Source organism: Frieseomelitta varia, unplaced genomic scaffold (assembly GCF_011392965.1).
Source record: "Frieseomelitta varia isolate USP_RPSP 00005682 unplaced genomic scaffold, Fvar_1.2 scaffold_764, whole genome shotgun sequence".
In the NCBI taxonomy this organism is placed as follows: Eukaryota; Metazoa; Arthropoda; class Insecta; order Hymenoptera; family Apidae; genus Frieseomelitta; species Frieseomelitta varia.
This window is the reverse complement of record NW_025110550.1, coordinates 136,534-157,905: the sequence shown is the minus strand read 5'-3', so window position 1 is coordinate 157,905 and position 21,372 is coordinate 136,534. Positions and strand designations below refer to the sequence as shown.

The following is a 21,372-nucleotide window of genomic DNA, read 5'->3' as shown; positions in this document are numbered from 1 at the left end:
TTATACAAAATAAACACAAATTTACGCTTTCGCACGAATCTATTGACATTATTTGTACAACTTTTTTTTTTAACACGCGCAACATAAATACGAAAAATTATGAACATCGAGTGATCGTCTTTTCAAATCTTTCTTGTAATCATATAACTTTGAATTAATTTACACTTTATTCTGAATATTATTCACTTATAGATTGTAAAACAGATGTATAATTCTTTACTCTCCATACTTTTTATAACGTTTCTTGCAACTGTTAAGAAAATTTACACTTACATTTACACAGAACGTTTAAAAGTTCATTTATTGCTGTAATCGTATTTGAGAAAAGATATTTCTACACAGTTCACATCTTTTAAGAATTAAAATTCGAAAATTTCGCTCATGCAAATACTACAAAAGATTGTCGTATTTATTTCTTAATAATCGTAAATTACTTGCGTGTGAAACTTTATATGTTGTGACACAAATACATATTTTTGTACCTTGAGATGGTTCAAAAATATATCAGTGTTGTAAAAGAAGTTGGAGGCCTATGTCACTCATTCGATTATAGATCGATAGTTCGAAATCGCATTCGAAGATATCGGTTAGAGTCAGTCAGTCAGTTAGATAAGAAAAAAGACCCCCATGTAAACAGTATTGCACAAGTTTGAGTAACAAGTGTATGTTATATTTTTATCAGAAACGAGGAAAATTTCTTAAAAATGTCGAAAATTTTTACACCAACGAATCAAATAAGATTAACCAACGTTGCTGTAGTTCGTATGAAAAAAGCAGGAAAGCGATTTGAAATTGCTTGTTACAGGAACAAGGTTATCTCGTGGAGAAATAAACTGTAAGTCGTTGCTCACCGATCAAAATTAAGACATGCGTTACATTATTTGTACATTTTTGATATCTAACCTATACGTATTTTGTCTTATTATTATTATTATTTTTTTTATACACACTTACACACACACATATACAAATATATTAAATTTTTATTATAAAAAAATTACATTTCAGAGAAAAAGATATTGACGAAGTTTTACAAACTCATACAGTATTTATAAATGTCTCAAAAGGCCAAGTAGCAAAAAAAGAAGACCTTATAAAGGCTTTTGGTACAGATAATCACACAGAAATCTGTAAAGAAATTCTTACAAAAGGAGAACTTCAGGTTTCTGATAAAGAGAGACATTCTGCTTTAGATTCTATGTTTAAAGATATTGCTACAACTGTTGCTGACAAATGTATAAATCCAGAAAATAAACGCCCATATACAATAACTATGATAGAAAAAGCCATGAAAGATATACATTTTTCTGTGAAGCCAAATCGAAATGCAAAACAACAAGCTTTGGATGTAATTCCTCAATTAAAAGCTGTAATTCCATTAGAACGAGCTCAAATGAGACTCAGAGTTGCAGTCCCAGATAAGGAGGCTAAAAAGTTAAGAGATAAAATAATAAAATTAGTAACAAAATTAGAAACAGAAGAATGGGATAACGGAACATTAAATTTGGTTTGTTTAATTGATCCTGGACATTATAGAGAGATAAATGAACTAGTAAGATCGGAAACTAAAGGTTCTGGTTTATTGGAATTACTTAATTTAAAAGAAATTGTTGAAGGAGATGAAATTTTAGAATAAATTAATTGTATTGAATGTTATCATCTTTAACTCTTTTTTTATATATAATTTATTGTTTAAACTGTATGTTTATTTAAGATATTTTTTGTTATAAATATTTTTCTACTATGTATATATTAGCAAAGATTTGATACAAAGTAATAAATTTTTATTCAATAAATTATGTATGTATAATGTATGTATAATATAATAAAAAGTTGTTAACAGATGTACTACTTCGATGAAATTATCCAGTTATTTAATAAAATAACACAATATATTCTATTAATTATAATCGCTTTATGTGACAATACATAAAAAAATGTTTGTATTTGGAGACTGTACTGTGCTTTTAATTTTTTATTACAAATCGTTACTTAATGTATTAATTACTATGTACATTTGATAATGTAATAATACAATATAATCAGTAACTGACATTTATAATTTCATTAAAAAATATTTACAACTTATCTACTTTGAAAATATATTAAAAATTAATATTGCAGAACTTTTGCACGAAGTATTTGGTTGTTTATGTACGTATATACTTTTATACTTTTACAATAAAAGAAGAAATAATCTACAGTTTTTTTTTTATAAGTTCTATAATTTATTTTTCTTCATTTTTTTCAACTTCTACTCTAGGAATATATATGTTTTCTGTACGTTGATCACACTTGGCTGCAATTCGTGAGGTTGTTAATAGGAAGTTTTGTAATTTGTTTAAATATATTTGTGCTTCTTTATTTAATAAACCATCCTGAACTAAAAATGCAACATTTCGTTCTACACGTTTGCATATTGCTTTTGCTGAATGTAACATAGAACAAGCTTTACCACCACCCTAATAAAATACAAAATAAATTATGAGATTTAATTAACAAAAAATATGAGATGAAAATACTCTTCTTACAGGAATAATATACGTTTCCTGGGGAGGTAGTTGATTGGCATATTCTGCTATCCATTCTTCCAAATCATTAATATGTTTACTTTCAAATGCTTCAGTCTTTCCAGGTATAGGTTTTGATATAGCATGACTTAAATCAAACAAAATCATTTGAACTCTTTTTAATTTATCAACATAAGGATGTTCAACTTTGCTATCTGTTGCAAATTCCCTTGCCAATCCTATTTGTGACAACAACTCTTCAGTTGACACAAGAGCATTAAATGTTATATCATTTTGTGCAATTATATCTGCATCTACATTTGATAATTGCAAATCATTATCTCGCACAGAAACATCTTTTTTTGTTACTTTTGATGCTGAACTGCTACTGCAATCAAATAATTTTATGTTGATATTATCTTTTGTAATTATATATTTCTATATATTTTTTGTAATTCTGTAAGAATTATACCTATTTAGTGTGATAAAATATTTTAATTTAGTATTATAAAATATTTTTTACATTATTTGTTATCTATGCAAAACAAAAGAATTCACAAAAGAAAAATTTGTTATATAAATATAATAAAAATAAACTTATAACAAGACTTGACAGTTTTTATACTTTCCGCAAATATGATGCTATAAAGGATAAACATGATAACTTTCTGCAGAATTTTCTACAGAAAAATTACATATTAAATTTGTCAATGTAGCAATCAATAAAAAGAAGTTATAACATATTTATAAATTGATGTAATGTTAAATAACATATAATATAATATAATATATTTATAAGTTGATGCAACATCAAATTATCAGTTATATGTATATAATTAATTTGACATTTATAGTTTAATGAAGACTATTAAAATATAATTAAAAAATAAAGCTATAAAATAAATATTCTATAACTCAATATTAATATACGTTATATCATAAGGTATAAAATAAGATTCAGGTTATGCTAAACATTTGTGATGTACCTATTTCTAGATGATGCCCGCAGTAAGGTTTTGTACAACAAAACGGGATTTTTCCATACACTTCTAACTACTTCCATATTTATAATAAACAAATCTAAACGTAATTATGTCAATGTACAATTTCTAAATATACAGTTTTGGTTGAAGTAAGATTAACGATATATAATCGTAAAGTTACTTTGTGATCATGCTGCTGGTTAAACCTGCGCATCACAGACTATTTTATTTAACTGAAAAATTTATTAAATATACTATATAGAACGTAAAATAGCTATTGTATATATTTATAGAAAAATTGATTTGAATCAAGTTTCAAGAATTATTATTTTAACAAAATGCATAAGCATATTAAACAGTATAGCTATATATGTGTAACTACAAAAAGTAACAATCTGATTTCATGAGTAAATATTTTATCTTTTGAAACTAATTAATCTAATAATTTGCAGCATCGTATACAAAATTTTATCGTTTATTTAACAAATATGAAGATTTAGATAAAAATGATTAAATAATTAATACCAGAAAATTATATAAACAATTTTTTATGTAAGATCTAAAGAATTTTTAAGTGCATACATACTAAGAACTTTCTACCGCAAAATTAAATTTAAATAGTAAAATACTTTACTCCTTGTTCTTATAAAAGTTTCAAATATTTTGTAGATATAAGATGAGACTATAAAATAGTAAGTAAAATTATATTTTGCAATATAGAGCAAAACAAATATTTAATCAGTTGTTTGTTTCAGTTTATTAATGTTATTTAATGAATATTATGTTTATAATATAGAATGAAGTATATATTTGCCATTTTTAAACATACAATTTTTTTTCATTTGATACAGATACTTACACACTATAATAGGCATAAAACGTTTAAAATGCATATTCAGTTAACATAAAATTCTAATCATCACATTATATTATTAGTATCTAAGTTTATGATATTGCACACAATATCACAATATTATTATTATGATACATATAACATAGTATAATTAATGTGTCATTAATTTTTTAATTAATATTCTTTAAGTACTGTTCATTACATTAATAATAGAATAAGGAAGATTATTAATATTATTAAGTAATATTTATGGCAGTTAGATGAATTAACGAATTATACAATATCGATATTGATATTATTTTTAGAAATACCAAAAATCATTCATTTTGCACAACATAATATTCTTTATATACTTTTAAATTTGGACAATACTTTGGACAATTTCACACAATAATAAATAAATGCTTATTAAAATTGAACTTAAAAAAAAAGTAATACTTAAAATTATAACAGTGTTTAAATATATGATTGTTCCTGTGAACATTTAGTTTATATTTATCTTCTGGAAACAAGATTAATATAGAAATAATTAACACAGACAAATAAATTTGTCCTAAATGTATATACACTGTACATTAATATTTTTATAGGACATGATACGTAATTTCACTACTTACATTATTACGACTTGACAATCGGTTACTGTTATACATAGTTTTAATTTTTATTAGTTACAATAAATAAGTTTAATTACACTTTTAACAGTCATGATGCACAAATGATTCATTTTACTATATTACTTTAATTAAATGTTAGACTTTGAGGTACTGTTTTGTGGCATATGTGCATGTATTTGTTTTATTAATAATGTATTATAAGTTGCTATTATTTACTTATGAAAATTATTTTGTCATGTTCAGTCACCCACATTAATTTTCTCTTGTAATATTTGATAGTAACAAGCCTAAAAGATATAATTATTGATTAAATTTTAAAATCTTAAATAATTTTTCACGAAAATATCTTACTTTAAGAGTAGTGAACATAATTCCAAGTTCTCCATTTTGTAAATAAGGCTCCATAAAATCTTCTATAAAATGTATTTCACTGCCTAATTGTAATACACTAGCACGGACAACAACAAAACAAAAGACAGGAAACAATTCATCCATTGTCCATAAATATGTAGTTCCCAATTGCTTCTGAACTGCCTATCATAAAAAATGTGTAAGATACTAATAATAAATAAATAATAATATATATTAAAGAAGTTAGCTTACTTGTGTCATTTGTTCAAATGTGTTTCTAACGACTAATAATTTTTCTAATGGAGAGAACGTGGTTTTCAATTGTTGTAATGTCTCTATTGCTTCGCTGAAGTACGGCTCATTTTGATACGGTAGTCCGTTTTCGTTTAAGTTCATTACGTTTGTATTCTTCCAAAATTTTCTAAAGTTGTGGTAATTTAATTAATTATACAAAATATAATAATCATGGCGTTCTATATCTTTAATAATATTACTCACTGATCGATGTCCAAAAAAGCCATTAGCGTTATATCAGGTTGTTTGTTCCATTTCATTAATCTTTCCCAATAGGCATCATCTTCTTTCTTATTATGTAAAGCGTATAATACAAAAAGTGCTGAATGCACACGAGGTAGCAATATTGGATGAAGTATTGCTGCAGCGCTTATAACTTGACTGATAAAGTAAGTTAAAATAAGGAAACATGACATGATATAAATATAATAAATAAATAAATAATGAATTATAAAGATAATTAATTAAAACGTACCCTTCTTCTTCACTGTCTGTTTCCAATACATATTCTTTTCCACCTCGTGGTAATGCCGGAAATAATAGAATAACTATTTCATATATTCTTGAAGTAATACTACGAAGTTCAGATACAGCATGACTGAGTAATAAAGGATGAACTCTTACACCGCCGTACGTAGCTGTATATACAGCAGCAACTTCTGTTAAAAGTGCTCCTAATGGATGATGTGAACTATCAAATGCTTTAATTAAGTATTTGTGAATTTCACTGTAGCTCTGAACCGTCAGTTTATCTCTTCCAAAACCGGGAATTTTATCTAACTCATCAATCACTTCATTATTTTTCTCTTTACTAGTATTAGTAAATGTCAAAAGTTTTTTTCGTTGCAAAGCTTTTTGATGTGACTTAGTTATTATGCTAGCAATATTTTGCCAAACACGTTGCGTTTCTGTAAACTTATCAGTTATAGCTGTAATTTTCGAACCTGGTTCAGGTACACCAAGTTGTTGATAACATTGTCTAAATATAGCTTTCCATTTTTGATCTGGTGATACACATAACTTGCCAAAAGATCTACATTATATAATATATAATAAGTAAATTTAAATTACACAATAAATATTACTCACAGTAAATTACTTACGTTGGTTTTGAATTAGTTTGTACATTTCCACTAGCTTTATTCATATGCAATGTTGCAATAACTTTTACACCTTCGTTCCATGCACCGTTCATATTACCCTCTAATCGGTCGCCACTTGTAAAAGTTAAAGTACCTTTACCATAAAAAATACCAGCTGATTTAAATTCACCTTCGTAATGAGTACCATCTTCAAACACCATGACTCCGTGACCCTTTTATCAGAAATATTTTATTTCAATATTTTAAGCTTATATTTATCGGACGTCTAATTATATTTAATTATTTACCGTTAAAACATCTTGCATAAAAACTCCTTCATAATAAATACCATCTAAAGTTACTATTAAACCACAACCATGTTTCATGCCATTACTCCATGATCCCAAGTATTTTTCACCTGAAATAAATATACAGTTTAATTAAGCAATATTTATTTATGTAGGAAAGAGTTTAATTTTACTAGAACAGAAATGTTATTTTCTTTCTGCTCCTAATTAGGCTAATAATTAATACCTGTCATAATGTCGTCCATAATTCCATATCCTTGTTTGACACCTGCAGCCCATTCTCCAATGTAAACAGATGCTACAGATGCCATAAAATGCCCTTCCTTTTTAACCCCATGACCATGTGGTAATCCATCTTTGAAATATCCTTCATAAAAGTCTCCATTATTGTATCTAGAATATTTTCCATTTGTTTTTAAATATTATACATTATATAAAATTATAATCAAAATTTAAATTGTTATTTAAAAACTGACTTCATTGTTCCATATCCATTTTGTTGACCATCCTTCCACTGCCCTTCGTATATACCTTGAGATGGAATTTCCATTTTACCAATACCATGAATAACACCTTTGTGAAATTGTCCTGCATATTTTCGTCCATCAGACCATTCTAATTTTCCAGAACCATGCGGTTTACCATTCAGCCATCGTCCTATATATCCAAATAAAACATACTATGCATATGTATTAAAATATTATACTTAACATACAAATATATATTTATATTATGTATACTATGTAATATTCACGATTAAAATTCGTGGTATACAATAATTGTTATACGACTTACGAACCAGTATATTTTGCATCTTTGAAAACACTGTGCTTTGTGAAAGAAAATGAGCTAGAACGTACTATTGGAGGTACATGTCCAATAACTCTTTGTAGACTGCATTTTATGGCATTTTGTAAAACGTATAACCACTCATTGCGTTCAGAAGGTGTTGGAGTATATAACACAAACGTATCCTCTGGAGTTACTATTGATATAGAATTCTAAAACATAGATATACAAATACAAAAAATTTACATTTATGTCTGAATTTTACAAAAGTTTAACATACTTACTTGTACTGTTTCAGAATCTGGTAAAGGTTCCACCCATAGTGTTTTAAGTGGATGTACCACATGAGATGTACCAGTAACATGGATAAATATATCAGTTAATAAAACAAACCAATGTGTAGAAAATCTGCCAGAGTTAAGTATTGACAATGGATGCATTCGTGACTCTCTAATAAGCCTTCTATCAGGAGATCTTAACAATTCCCCAAGTTTCCCAGAACTTTCCCAAAATAATTTAGTTGCTTCGGCTTCCTTTTGTTGTTTCTCTTGATCATCACATATTTGTTCCCACTTTATTAAAGCTTCTTGCAATCGTTCTACACCCATTCTTGTACCATTACATTTCATCAAATTTAGAACCATATTTTTATATCTGTACAAAGATGATGTCTGTTATCATAAATAAGAAAATAGTAAATCATTCTTCATAAATGTATTCAAGATATTTATATTTATTTTTGAAGTAACTTCATCTTCAATTCATATTGAGAACTAATAACTGATACTTATCGTTTATATGATATTTATTGTTAATTTTAGAGAATGATGAAAATTATTACTACTTTGTATACATATTTAAATATATTTACCTATTTAATTTACGTAATGGATGTTGTAATGCCATTGTAATTATAGTTTCATCAGAAACTTTTTTTGTTTCATTACTCTTTAATTTGTCCATAAATAAATTTGTTATTACTTGAGGTATTTCAATTATTTTTGCAATATATGTAAATCCACTTAAAGAAATGACATCGCACACTGCATTTAGATAATATTTATATACAGTAATATATTCTTCAACATTAGCAATAACTGTCACTTCATATGCTTCACCAATATGATTAAAATAATCCCATAAACTAATAACATTTAATACACTAAAACTTAATAATTCAGTATAACAGCGACATAAAGTTTCATAAACATTTGATTCCTGCATGGCACCACCTTTCTTTTGGAATGGCTTAATTAAATTTTGATGAACAATCAGTATTTCTTCCAAGAAAATTTGATCACTTATCAAGTCCTCAGAAATATTTATTTTAGGTTCATTTATTACAGAACAACAACTGTAGTTACCAGAACTGAAAATTTGCTGAGGACTACATTTATTGCTTGTCTCAATATCAAGTTGAAACATTTCACCAGTTTTACTGAAACCACATGACAGCTTTTGTGAACAAATAGAACTTTCATTTCTTATTAATACTTTTCATAATTAAATTATTTACCTTGACTGCCCAATAAAGTACAAACCATGATGCATCATAACTAAACTATGAAAACTACCAGCTGCCATGTCTTTGGCTCTTTCATTTGAAAATAACTTTGTAGTAAATAAACGAGGTGCACTTTGATATACATTTGGTTCTAATGTCACCTGTTTATGGTTATTTCTGCCCCAAGCAAAAACTCTTCCATCTAACGTCAGGGCAAGTATGTGAAATGCGCCACATGAAATTTTTATAAGTCCAGTATTACTGAGTTTTGCTACCAAAATAGGTCGTGAGCGTTTAACAATATCCCCTGTACCTAACTGTCCATATTGTATATCACCCCATGTCCAAAGTTCAGTAAATAGTATACTGTTACCAGTACGAGTTAATGTATTGATTCTTTCATTTAATCCTTGCTGAGACAATTCATGCTCAGAGGAACCAGTACTTGATGACCAAGGAAATTCTTCGCAACGTAAACTTAATGCCAAACTAGTAGCAGCGGGTTTTGGATATTCCTCTCCTAGTTCTAAATGTTCACTACTATCATCTTTAAATTCATTTATATCTGAACTTCCACTCATATGCCTGGATAATGTAACAACTTTGCCTCCTACGTTTTTCACTCCTTCATATACTAAATTAGCTACATTAGATACATTTTGTTTTATTAGTCTAGTTGGTTTTTCAATGTTTTCCAAAGGTATGTCTTCTTTAACACTTCCATAAGATGAAACCCAAGATAATTGTCTGGTTAAAAATTGCCTTGCAGCCTCTGTATTTATAAAAATAACATTTCTTTTTTCTTCTTTTCCAGAATCAACAGAATTATTGGCACCCAGTTCTCCATTCTCTACCACTTCAGAAATTTTCTCTTTCTTATTGTTTTCTGCGAATAAAGTCTCTTGTTCTTTACTAGCAACAGATAAAGCACTAATAGAATTGGTTGAGTGATCTTCGCTAAATTGCTGTACATGAAGCCCCGTAGGACAAGTATCGGATGATGTTAAACTTGTAGGACTTAATAGTACAGTATTTAGACACTGAGGACACGAATTAACAAAAACTTCCTCTTCTAATTCATTCTCACTATCAGTATCATCTTTCAAAGCCTTTGCTGGTTTCCTTACAGCAACTACATTAAAATTTGAACCACATGCAATGGCGGACACAGTCCTGCCCTCAAAAAATTTCACCTTTCTAGGCTCAGTGCTATTAATATCTATTTGAGATTGATTTCCACTAGCCCAAAGTTGTCCATTTTCTGTTACAAATAATGTTGCTTGATCACTAACAGCTATTGATTTTACTTTGACAATCTCATTTTCTTGTTTATATCTGCAATGGTATATATATATAAATTATTTTAATATTCTATCTAAAAGTATATGAGAATTCGATGAAACCTACCCATGGCTGCAACACTTAACTTCTTCTTTTAGAATTATTGTATCTATCACGCTCATATCCTGAGGATTTACTTTCAAAACATGTCCATTATTATCTACAATAAATAAATAATCCGAATTGCATGCTATGTCAATCACATCAAATTGAGCCCTTTTGAAAACTAATGACGGAGGGCTGTTTTCCAAAAATGATACCTCTCCATAATACAAATTATTGGTAGTTGTTGCTACAAAAATGTGATCTTTAATGGTGACCAATCTACAAATTATGCCATTTGGTTGATCGCCAAAGGTGTATGACAATTTATCAACACCTCTCCATAAATGCATGTGTTTCTCCATTTTGTGGGATGTTTGACAGATAAACTGATGTGCATAACCTAAAGGTATTTTACTTCAGATGATAGTGTTTTTGGTCAATAACGCTTTCGTCATGTGATTCGCGACTGAATCTCTTTCACTGAACTTTCCTGCAAGAGTACTCGAGGGAATTTACATATTGACATGATTAAACTAATGATTTCCTTATTACAATGTCGAAACTTGTTTCAACAACACATACCATAAAACCTATATACATACATACTACGTTTAACTACAGCATAAACTGTAACCGACACTGATACCCGAGATGATTTGTCACATGATCATTCTACTATATCATTCTGCTATATAAGAGAGGGGATAGATTTTTATTGTTAAGCGTAATTTTCAACGGAATAACTTAATATGCAATTAGTTGAAATTTTTATACCAGTACCAATTGTTTGCAAGTAAAGTAAAATAATTTTAAAATATTTCTATATAACATTTCGTCTGTTTCATGTCGATACACATTCTATTCATTGAACAAATAAGTACATTGAATTGGACCAATCATATTTTATTGATAAGAGTTAAATCTATGCGCTTTCGTGGAATATGTGTACGCGCCAAAGAATTCATCTATCGTTGTTCGAAATTGGATAAATTGAATTCGACGCACCAATCAGGAGCATCCACGATCTAAGCTCCGATGTTTGTTGTAAGTTGTAGAATAACGTCTGCTAGAATGGCAGCAATAAAATTGATTTGGTCGTTATTCATAAATTTAACAATATTTGTAATATTAACTGTGGCAGGGTAAGTAAAATATACCATTAATGTCTATAAAAGTCAATTATTTTATATATCGAAGATATTTGTTTATTACAATATTATAACCTCTTATACTTTTCAAAGCGTCGCGAGCTATTAACATAGAATGCATTAAATAGAATTATAAGCAAATTTGCTGAATGATTTTAGTTTTTTTGCATTTCCAAATAATAATTCTATTAAAAAAAAAAGAAAAAAAAAAAACATTTAACTATATATTCACGTGTTTGATTTTGAATCTAGGCTTTTAATTTGGGGTATTTATTGTATATGATATATTTCAAATAGAAATTAAAGTGTGCATATATATATATATATATATATGTATTTTGCAGGAGAGATTTTTATGCCATTTTAGGCATACCATCGACAGCAAGCCAACATGCAATAAAGAAAGCATACAGAAAGTTGGCGAAAGAATTACATCCTGATAAAAATAAAGATGATCCAGATGCTTCTCAGAAATTTCAAGATCTAGGTGCAGCTTATGAGGTCCTCTCAGATAATGAGAAGAGAGAAATGTATGACAAATGTGGAGAAGAATGTTTAAAGAAGGATGGCATGATGAACAATGCTGATCCGTTTGCAAGTTTTTTTGGTGATTTTGGCTTCCACTTTGGTGGAGAGTCTCAACATCAGCAAGAAACACCTAAAGGTTCCAATATTATAATAGACTTAGTAGTTACTTTAGAAGAATTGTATAGTGGAAACTTTATAGAGGTAAGATTTTACATTTAATTAAATATGAATTGGATAAATTGAGTATGAAATGGGAAATTACCCTTCCAGATAACAAGAAATAAGCCAGTTGCGAAGGCAGCAAAAGGAACAAGAAAGTGTAATTGCAGACAAGAATTAGTTACTCGTAATTTAGGGAATGGAAGATTTCAAATGATGCAACAATCAGTTTGTTCAGAATGTCCAAATGTTAAATTTGTTACTGAAGAACGTGTACTGGAGGTTGAAGTAGAACCTGGTATGGTAGATGGACAGGAGACAAAATTTACAGCAGAAGGTGAACCACATTTGGACGGGGAACCTGGAGATTTAATTTTAAAGATACGAACCCAACCACATCCAGTCTTTGAAAGAATTGGTGACGATCTATACACAAATGTTACTATATCTATGCAAGATGCATTGATAGGTTTTAAAATGGATATAGAACATTTAGATGGTCACAAAGTGACTATTCAGAGAGATAAAGTAACCAAACCAGGAGCTCGTATTAGAAAAAAAGGAGAAGGAATGCCTAATTATGAAAACAATAATCTTCATGGAACTTTATATATTACATTTGACGTTGCATTCCCTGAAACAGAATTCACTGATACACAGAAAGAAGGTAAATTAGTTTAGTTTAGTTAAATTATACTTAATGTTTTTTATGATAATTAATTTTTTTTGTGTTTGTCTGTTTCAGAAATAAAAAGTTTACTTCAACAAGGTTCTGTAAATCGAATTTATAATGGAATAAGAGGAAATTAAGAACTTTAAGTGCAATGTATGTACAAAGTGAGAGTATAAAGAGTGCATACAACTAAGGTGTGTGTGTTAACTCTGTGTGTTTCTATATCAAGTGGTGTTTTCGCTTCCTTGAAATATGAATACCAACAGGTTTGGTAACCAGCCATGAGGTTAGTAGAAGTGAATACATGTAGCAAACGTAATAACCATTGCAACACGTACTTCCTTTTTGAGTTTAAGAGACTGGTCACATACATTATTGCCAATTACTTATATGGATGTCAGCAATGGTTAAGTAGTTTATTTAAAAAAATAAGTTATTTTTTCTTTAACATGCGTGGGTGATGTATGAGTGTTTTACATGAACAGAAATTTTGCATTTAAATAGTTTTTAAATATTGGACTTAGTATCCAAAGACAAACAATTAGCAAACTATTGTATTACAATTTTTCTATTGATATTATTTGCAATAAAATGTACGACACCATCCGTCATCAATAAGAAATAAGGATTATACAATCATTTAACTTGCATTTCAAATTTTTATTAAGTAAGTATAATTCTTTCATCAAATACAACACAATATGTTGTAATGTTTTGTTGCCTTGTGAATAGTAACTTTAGAATCTTTGATAAAATGGAGGCCACAAATAAATTATAATTTTTGTATTTTTATCATAATTCTAATGTACTTACACCTGTAGTTTTTGTTAATTTATCATTCAGTTTATATAATTATCTCAAGTACGTCACCGATTCATGTTACAATCATATTAAAAGTTAGTGCACAAATATTTCACGTAGAACCGATTTTAATTCTATTGAATAGTGAACTTCATTTTGTTTGCAAGTAAAAATCATTTGCACTGAACTAAAATCACTGAACGATTTCGTAGTCCTAATGAAAAATAGTCATATGCATAAATAGTAAATATTTTTCTAAACGAATTAGCACATTTTACAAATTCTTAAGTCGGGTATCATTAGACCAATAATGTGACTTGTCTATTTCCTAGTTATCTCAAGATAATAAACAAATTATTTTATATTTTTTATAATAATTGTTTCCTTGTGAAACACAAATAGCAAGTAAGTATTCAAATTACGTCATTCTATTTAAATTTAAGAAAATTATATATATATATATATATATATATATATATATAATTTTGTGTGTGTACATACAAAAGTTATTAATAAATCCTTCGGAAAATAATTTTTCTACAATCATAAGAAGATAGTTTGAGCTCAAAGCTAATTCAATCTTTAGGTAGATTTTAAAGCCAGAATCAATTTTACTTGATCAATATTTTTAATTTAATACATACTATTATAGAAAGAACTAAATGTAGAAAGTTTACAAGTCGCGTCTAATAATTAAAATACTAGTATTAGGACTTTCTTTAGATTTACATAGTTTAAAGTTGTTCACGGTATGCTTAACAAATCAAACGTCGTATCATATTTAAGTATTCTTGCAATTTAGCAAGAGGAAAATTTGGCTTTGCAATATAAAAAAATCGCGTCTGCAATAATTGCATTTTTAGACATCGGTACATATAAATTAAATAATATCGCTGCACCGCGCCAATTACGTTTGCTTATTTATTACGTTCATTACTCCATCACTATGTATTTTACTGCTGTTAACAATAAAAACAACATTCTACTGTTACTGGCTGACGTTTAATTTGTTAAGCACGAAACCATCGTGAATCGTATTTTTAAAGCAAGTATCTTATCACAGTGTAACTTTTCTTTGTACCAGTATACTGGCTACTGCGTCGCATTAATTTAACTAAAACCTACGATATTGTTGTTGTCAAGGTAAATTTGTTTCTAGAATGTTTCGAGGAAATTGAAAAGAAACAAAAAGTGATAAGAAATGATAACGAGAAGAAAAGAAAAAGAGAACAAATCGAGCTACAAACAGTAACAGTATAGCCTCATGTTGAATTCGTCGACACAGGCGCTTTGTTTGCCATATGCGTTCAGTCTGCTAACTGATCCCACCAATTTATTAGTCTTGTCCTCGCTTCTGTATCGTATCGTTCCCTCGAATATCGCGTCACCAGGTTCTGTTTGAATTGTGATTGTATAGTCGACCAGTTGGCTCTTCTCACCTTCCTCGCTCCTCCATGCTTTCGCGGCTTTGATCTCCTTCAGTTTCAATACTGCGCACTGCACGAATTTCTTCAGCATATTGTTCAACTCCGTGACTAGAAAGACCGCCTTGTCCCGAAGGCTCCCGTCTTCCGGGGGTACGTCGTAGCTGTTGTGACACATGCACCAGTGGCTGGCTATACCCGCCATGGAGCAGGTTCTGTAGTCGGGAATTGGCAAGAACCAGCTGATACCGCGAGGCAAATTGTCGTTCTTCGGCATCGCTTTGAATCGAGCCTTGAGACGCGTCTCCTCCAGGCTCTCGGAATGCAGCATGTCGATCAGGGTCTCGTGCAAGTCGAACGCCGTTGTCAGGCTCCGCGTGTTCCTCCGGAAATTCGCCCAGGCTATTTGATACTTTTCCCTCCACCATCGGGGCAACACGACGAACACAAACGGGAGGCTGTCCTCCATTCTTCCTTGATAAGTCTGCCGGAAGCTTCCCCATCTCATCCCGTGATCGCTCATCACTATCAACGCTGTCTGATTCAACAGCCGTTGGCTGGACAGATAGGTGATCAGGTTGCAATAGGAGGTGTCACCCAACTGCGGATAGTTGAAGAAATCGTGGGTCAAGCTTGCTTGCCAGACCATCGCGAAGTACGGGTCCCTGTGGAATTGCAAGGCGATTTTCTTCGCATAGTCCAGCAGGTTTTCGAACGTCTTTCTGGTACCCACGCAGAGATTCGCGTTCAGTTTGTGCGTGTTGCCGATGTCCTTCTCGGATGCGATACAGAACGGTCTCAGATAGTAATCAGTCGGTTGAGCCCGGAAACCACGTTTCAGATAGTTGAAGATGGTCATGCCGCAGGCGTCCTCGCCGAAGCCCGTCCGATAACCGGATGCGCTGAAATTTTTCCAAATGAATGGGCAGTCGTCGAATGGTTTGTTTTTATTTTGCCAACATAAATCGTGCAATTCTGACTCGGACAAGCCGCTTAAGACAGGCACTAGATTCGGATACGTGTTATCAGCTACTTTGGTATAGCCCAACAGTTCCACCGCTTCGAGCTCTTGCAACGCGCGAACAGTATTCGGCATCATTCGATGAAAGTTCAATCTAGAGATCGAGTCGAGGCCGATTATCAACACGCTCAGATGCTCGTCCCTCGAGCTGGCCGCTCTGGCTTTCTTGCATTTATTCTCCACCGAGCGGAAACGAGGCACGAATGCGTGATAATCCTTGTATATCATCTCATTGTTCCGCGAGCATTCTACTTTCACGAACTCGGTGTTCACAGCCGTCGAATTTTTGAACTTGAAACACTCGTTACTGTACCTGTATAAATACAAGGCAGTTGGAATTAACCACATTCACTTGAATTGAATGCCTTCGAATCAGATAGAGAAACGATTGTTATTATTATTAGATTTGCGTTGGCAAAGCATTTTCTTACAAAAATTAAAAATAACCCAAAGAAGTTAAAAGGGACTGGTCTCATTATCGATAGGAATAAGATTGATCAGTCTTACTGACGTAACAATGTTATCCTCGTTTTTCATTCGCCAGAACGGCCTCCAGCAGCAATCAATCTCCTCCGAATTGTTGTAAAAATGGCCGATCGCGTTTGCGTTTATGTACAACGCTGTGTTGTTCGAGTCGACCAGCGGCAAATGACTTCCGTGTTCGCAAACAAGCGGCTTTTCCTTTTCGATAAATCGTGTGACCGCTGAATCGAAAGGGTCCATCGCTGGAATTCGACAACCCTTGTTGCGTACCACGAAACCAGAATTGGCTATGGACGCGAAGTAAGACTTCAATTCTACGTAGCTCTCTGGAAATAAAGTAAGCATTCATCGGTATGATTAATCAGCGATCAATTGATGGTAATTGATTGATTGAAAGAAAAAGAAAAACCGAAAAGGTAAAATATTTATGGATATGTTTAATAAATAGATCGTAAGAAAAAAAAAAAAAAGAAAAAAAGGAAAAAATACCTTGCGAAGTGTCGTTGATAATGGCTCCATACCGTGCCGCTCGAAACTGATCCGTGTTGAATGTGTTTATTATAATTAGCGATACAAATAAGAAAACCAAGAGTCCTATTAACCATTTTCGTAGCCGCAGCCGGCTTTTGTATACTTTGTTATCAAACTCAAAATTGAAAACGCTACGCTCATTATCTAGCGTTGTTTTACCGCCACGAAATAGTACCTGGATATAAAAATTATCATTTAAATAAATAGATTCGATCGTGGATTGTTTTTAACGCGTATTGTTCTTTTTTCTTTTTTTTTATCACTGTGTTGCAGGTGATAACTCAAGCACTAGAGTCATCTCGACACGTGTTCTTTAGTGCATTGATGCAAGGCACGAAGTGAAAAAGATTTATAACTTTGACTGATAATAGTAGTGTAGAGATTAATTTCGGTTTTATATAGATAATTTATCTATGCGTGTCTGTCAAGTTATTCGATATATCCACCTACTTGATGAATACCGACGTTCATTTATTTATGAAATGATAAATAATTTTTATCGTTCGTTGTAACTATACTTATTTCTCGATTTACGCGGATCAGCCACGAAATTCTTTTTACGTGGAAGAAAATCGTAAAAGTACTGAAAAAAGAAAGTATTGAAAAACATAGCCTACACAAGTTACAAGAAGATTTATTTCACGTATATTTTCACAAAAAGATCAATGATAATCGTACGTTGGTATTTTACTGAGCTAGACTATCGCTTCTTCTCTATCGCGCAAAGAGTAATTACCAATAATGGATGAGAAAAAAGAAAAAACAACAGCGTGAAATGAGATCGCATAAATCGAAGCTGCGCCCAAGTTCGCGTAAACAGAGGGATTATTTACCGCGTCAAAGAAATGAGGGTGCTCTTGAAAATAATTTTCATTTAATAATTTCTCAATTTTATTAATACCATTAATATAAAAACTGTCCTAAAATTTCTGGTCCAAAGACACAGCAAACAATATATATACTATACTATACTACTGAATCGATCCACCATTCTTTATTCCGAAAGTTAACAGCCATTCAAAATTGTTTAATCATCTTCCCTTCGCGCTTGTATATTTTAAATTGACGTCACGAAACGTGCCGACAAAATTACTTTAGTTACGAGAATAAGAGAACAAACGAAATTGGTTTGATTTTGCAAAAGTTTGCGTTATGGTTTTCTAATAATTTCGCTATTTAGAGTGTAATACACATGTTTGTTATTGGAATTACGGGATTTCTAAGGTTTACTGTTGAGGCGAAGATAAGGATGTTTGGGTGGCTTACCTCGTCTTGGGAATGATCACACATGCCAGAGGAACCTTTCTTCCGAGCCACTTTTGTATGATTGAAAGACACCGTGGATACATGCGCATGTGGTGCAAAAATCTTATCGCAATATACGCCTCAAATTATCGTTACGTCATTGGAACAGATTTAAACGGTTGCAATTTGCGGCTGTACCTGCCCATAGAGCTGCAATATTCGAATTAATGCAAAACATAACACAACTCGCCGCATAGACAGAGCTCGACAATACATTATTATTCGTATCCCATCATCTCAAGTCAAACAAGAATAGAAAAGTAAAAAAAAAAAAAAAAAAGAAGGGGATAGAAACAGATGAGATTAGACAAAAGATAGAAGAAAGAGAGAAAATTCCAATTTCGCTAATTCTGGAAACGATTGCCAATGCTTACCGATGGGCTCCTTTGATTCTGTTTCCTTCACTCTCTACACCGTCAATCTCTATCGAAATGATCCCAAGTCCAGGCATCGTTGAAGAAATTTCATTCAAGCTTCTTAACACGTTTCTATCGTCGTAGCGAAACTCTTCCCGACTTGGCCGCGATTTGACAACAACCGGTTCGTCAATTGCTTCTTGCGAGCAGCTGCATTTAGATACATCGGCATGATCGATTACACCTGGGAGATCGTTTCTTCTTGGAGTTCGAACGGGGGGCGGGGGTCTCTTCGACGAAGCAGGAAATATCAGGCCGAACGAGGGTGTGTGCTTCTTGACGTCTCCTTCACGAGCGAGTACCTCGATCGGCAAATTTGCAGTTCGAAATATTCTTCCTACCGAGCTTTGAAAGATTTTTACCGGAGCAAATCGAATCGATTTACTCGTCCCCTTTTAAAAAATACTTTCGGTCTAAAACTAAACGATATAAGTATGTACAGACGTGTGTGTGTGTGTGCGCGCGCGCGCGTGTGTATATATATACATATATGTGTATATATATATATATATAAATATATATGTATGTATATATGTACATATATTCTCTGCGATGTTTGTACGAAGTTGGCGATGGTCTATCAGGGAAATTCGTCGATCTTTCAATTTGACACAGTTTAACGGCTCACTGAACGCCTCAATTCGACGTCGTCTAACGTCAGGAAGGTTTCAATTCAGTGCACTTTAATGTAACGAAGTTGTCGTTTCGATGCATTTTAATGAGAGGGTGGTGATCCGAGCCGAGTTTCTCGCTGCCCTCGCTCCGTGGCCGTTACCATCATCTCCTCCCCGTCTGTTTTCGAAAACAGGTCAGACCTGACGCGTCAATCCCATCCGGTGGTGTTTCCCTTCGACGGGCGAGACACACGTCTCTGTCCAATTCCCTGCAAGGAATTCCAGCCGATCGAACTCACCGAACAACTGCATATACAAACGAAACACGGTCGGATGCCAAAAATCGCAAGCGATCATTACGTCGCGTGTCACGTCATTGCGGCTGTTCACACTTTGCCACTGCTCCGCGTACAACGTGATCCTCGGGACACCGTGATCGAAACGATGGAACAATGTCGATGCAACTGGCAAACGATGGCACAACGGTGGTGGTACGGCGGTGATGATTTTAGAATTCGAGGGCGGCAGAACTTGCTCTTGACATGACGAGACACAGAGTGACGAGGCAACGTGGCGAGAGCAGCGTTTGGCGTTTGGACCAGTTCGATGTGATGGTAAAGATGACAGTCCGGGAACGGGAGCAGAGTCATCAGAGGGTGTACAGTCTTCTTTTCCTCATGTTCTCCAGGTGGCCACGTGGGGACCGACGTCAGTCCCCAATTCCCGGATGATTTTTAGGGCAGTGACGAGGAGGCGTTGCCGTTGCCGTGGCCGTGGCTGGGATTCTAGCGGAATGCATACAAGGGCCGTAGGCAGCGAGGAAACGAGAGGAGGAGAGACGAGAGAATCTGGTCGATAGACGCGGCGGTGCGCGCCCGCGCTCACCGTCTCTTCTGCACCTCCGCGATAGCTCGCCACCGGACAGTTAACAGCCGTTTCCTCTCGCTTTGGTCCAGCACCGGCTTAATAGCCCACCAAGACGGACAACTAGTCTATCTAATCGCGAAAATGAGCCCGAGAACGAATCTCGCTCGTTCAACGATCAGAATCGTTCGTCTCTCGGTCGGGAGAGAACCGTCAAATGGATCGAGCTTTGATCGAGAACGTTTGACTCGCGATCGATTTGCGCGTTGCTTTCCCATTGATAGATTTACGTGAATTCCGGGCTGATTTCAATTTTTTATCACCTTTTGTCGCCAAAAATAACGTCGTCTCAAAATCAATTCTCCCTCCGATGTGAAGTTTCTGTTAAATCTCATCTTTAATAAAAGATAGAATTTCTCATTGCAAGTGCAAGACGAAATATAACAATTAGTTTATCGGAAATAAGATGTAGCATTTTTTTTTTCCTTTTTTCTTTGGTCTTCAATTGTATTTCCGGTGCTATCAGTTTTTTTATAACGGAACTGCGTATTATCTCTAACATGATATACACACATTTGGCAAACTTTTTTCCTTTTTACTGTGAAAAATTTCCGGTCAGATAACCGGAGGAAGTATGTGATTTAAAAATCGTTTGCAAAGCACAAATTGCTTGAGAAACGATTTGAAAAAAATTATGTGATTAAATGGAATTGAAACGTGATAAAACG

The 21,372-nt window shown here is 32.5% G+C and overlaps 5 protein-coding genes across 9 annotated transcripts; 2 read left to right on the top strand and 3 right to left on the bottom strand.

The window, feature by feature from the left end:
• The first annotated feature begins 457 nt into the window (after positions 1-457).
• On the top strand, positions 458-1,656 carry LOC122535765 (ribosome maturation protein SBDS). Its single transcript, XM_043667566.1, has 2 exons — positions 458-835; positions 1,009-1,656. The coding sequence occupies exons 1-2, from the start codon at positions 705-707 to the stop codon at positions 1,634-1,636; spliced, it is 759 nt and encodes a 252-aa protein (XP_043523501.1). The 5' UTR covers positions 458-704; the 3' UTR covers positions 1,637-1,656.
• A 115-nt stretch (positions 1,657-1,771) lies between these two features.
• On the bottom strand, positions 1,772-3,751 carry LOC122535766 (corrinoid adenosyltransferase-like). Of its 2 annotated transcripts, none has more exons than XM_043667568.1 (3): positions 3,497-3,751; positions 2,532-2,895; positions 1,772-2,462 (listed from the first exon to the last, which is right to left on the bottom strand). In XM_043667568.1, exons 1-3 carry the CDS (start codon positions 3,571-3,573, stop codon positions 2,229-2,231), a joined length of 675 nt encoding a protein of 224 aa, XP_043523503.1. In that variant the 5' UTR covers positions 3,574-3,751; the 3' UTR covers positions 1,772-2,228. The 2 variants fall into 2 exon arrangements, with proteins under 2 accessions (XP_043523503.1, XP_043523502.1); XM_043667567.1 differs by having other exon boundaries at positions 2,532-2,898; positions 3,497-3,745.
• A 1,132-nt stretch (positions 3,752-4,883) lies between these two features.
• Positions 4,884-11,336, bottom strand: LOC122535762 (alsin). Of its 3 annotated transcripts, none has more exons than XM_043667559.1 (15): positions 11,260-11,336; positions 10,699-11,167; positions 9,304-10,626; positions 8,659-9,225; positions 8,072-8,441; positions 7,798-7,999; positions 7,475-7,655; positions 7,225-7,391; positions 6,999-7,108; positions 6,712-6,923; positions 6,084-6,641; positions 5,813-5,989; positions 5,567-5,735; positions 5,315-5,497; positions 4,884-5,250 (listed from the first exon to the last, which is right to left on the bottom strand). In XM_043667559.1, exons 2-15 carry the CDS (start codon positions 11,037-11,039, stop codon positions 5,203-5,205), a joined length of 4,608 nt encoding a protein of 1,535 aa, XP_043523494.1. In that variant the 5' UTR covers positions 11,040-11,167; positions 11,260-11,336; the 3' UTR covers positions 4,884-5,202. The 3 variants fall into 3 exon arrangements, with proteins under 3 accessions (XP_043523494.1, XP_043523495.1, XP_043523496.1); XM_043667560.1 differs by having other exon boundaries at positions 10,699-10,792; positions 11,260-11,296; XM_043667561.1 differs by lacking the exon at positions 11,260-11,336 and having other exon boundaries at positions 10,699-10,792; positions 10,893-11,035.
• Positions 11,337-11,660: 324 nt separating this feature from the next.
• On the top strand, positions 11,661-14,350 carry LOC122535764 (dnaJ homolog shv). The gene is made up of 4 exons (XM_043667565.1): positions 11,661-11,819; positions 12,170-12,554; positions 12,624-13,179; positions 13,258-14,350. Exons 1-4 carry the CDS (start codon positions 11,713-11,715, stop codon positions 13,320-13,322), a joined length of 1,113 nt encoding a protein of 370 aa, XP_043523500.1. The 5' UTR covers positions 11,661-11,712; the 3' UTR covers positions 13,323-14,350.
• Positions 14,351-14,595: 245 nt separating this feature from the next.
• LOC122535763 lies at positions 14,596-19,643 on the bottom strand. Of its 2 annotated transcripts, XM_043667563.1 has the most exons (6): positions 19,125-19,643; positions 18,712-18,900; positions 17,404-17,620; positions 16,943-17,240; positions 16,391-16,744; positions 14,596-16,312 (listed from the first exon to the last, which is right to left on the bottom strand). In XM_043667563.1, the coding sequence occupies exons 2-6, from the start codon at positions 18,733-18,735 to the stop codon at positions 15,226-15,228; spliced, it is 1,980 nt and encodes a 659-aa protein (XP_043523498.1). In that variant the 5' UTR covers positions 18,736-18,900; positions 19,125-19,643; the 3' UTR covers positions 14,596-15,225. The 2 variants fall into 2 exon arrangements, with proteins under 2 accessions (XP_043523498.1, XP_043523497.1); XM_043667562.1 differs by having other exon boundaries at positions 14,596-16,744; positions 19,125-19,635.
• Between the last annotated feature and the right edge of the window lie 1,729 nt (positions 19,644-21,372).

Coding starts and splice junctions, on each gene's coding strand:
- LOC122535765 (XM_043667566.1), top strand. CDS start 705: ATGTCGAAAATTTTTACACCAACGAATCAAATAAGATTAACCAACGTT. Junction 836..1,008: donor ATCTCGTGGAGAAATAAACT/GTAAGTCGTTGC, acceptor ATTACATTTCAG/AGAAAAAGATATTGACGAAG.
- LOC122535766 (XM_043667567.1), bottom strand. CDS start 3,573: ATGGAAGTAGTTAGAAGTGTATGGAAAAATCCCGTTTTGTTGTACAAA. Junction 2,899..3,496: donor CGGGCATCATCTAGAAATAG/GTACATCACAAA, acceptor ATTTGATTGCAG/TAGCAGTTCAGCATCAAAAG. Junction 2,463..2,531: donor AGGAAACGTATATTATTCCT/GTAAGAAGAGTA, acceptor GTATTTTATTAG/GGTGGTGGTAAAGCTTGTTC.
- LOC122535762 (XM_043667559.1), bottom strand. CDS start 11,039: ATGGAGAAACACATGCATTTATGGAGAGGTGTTGATAAATTGTCATAC. Junction 8,442..8,658: donor CCATTACGTAAATTAAATAG/GTAAATATATTT, acceptor ATCTTTGTACAG/ATATAAAAATATGGTTCTAA. Junction 7,109..7,224: donor TATGGACGACATTATGACAG/GTATTAATTATT, acceptor TATTTATTTCAG/GTGAAAAATACTTGGGATCA.
- LOC122535764 (XM_043667565.1), top strand. CDS start 11,713: ATGTTTGTTGTAAGTTGTAGAATAACGTCTGCTAGAATGGCAGCAATA. Junction 11,820..12,169: donor GTAATATTAACTGTGGCAGG/GTAAGTAAAATA, acceptor TGTATTTTGCAG/GAGAGATTTTTATGCCATTT. Junction 12,555..12,623: donor ATAGTGGAAACTTTATAGAG/GTAAGATTTTAC, acceptor TTACCCTTCCAG/ATAACAAGAAATAAGCCAGT.
- LOC122535763 (XM_043667562.1), bottom strand. CDS start 18,735: ATGTGTGATCATTCCCAAGACGAG. Junction 17,621..18,711: donor GTGATCATTCCCAAGACGAG/GTAAGCCACCCA, acceptor TTTTATATCCAG/GTACTATTTCGTGGCGGTAA. Junction 17,241..17,403: donor TATCAACGACACTTCGCAAG/GTATTTTTTCCT, acceptor CTTTATTTCCAG/AGAGCTACGTAGAATTGAAG.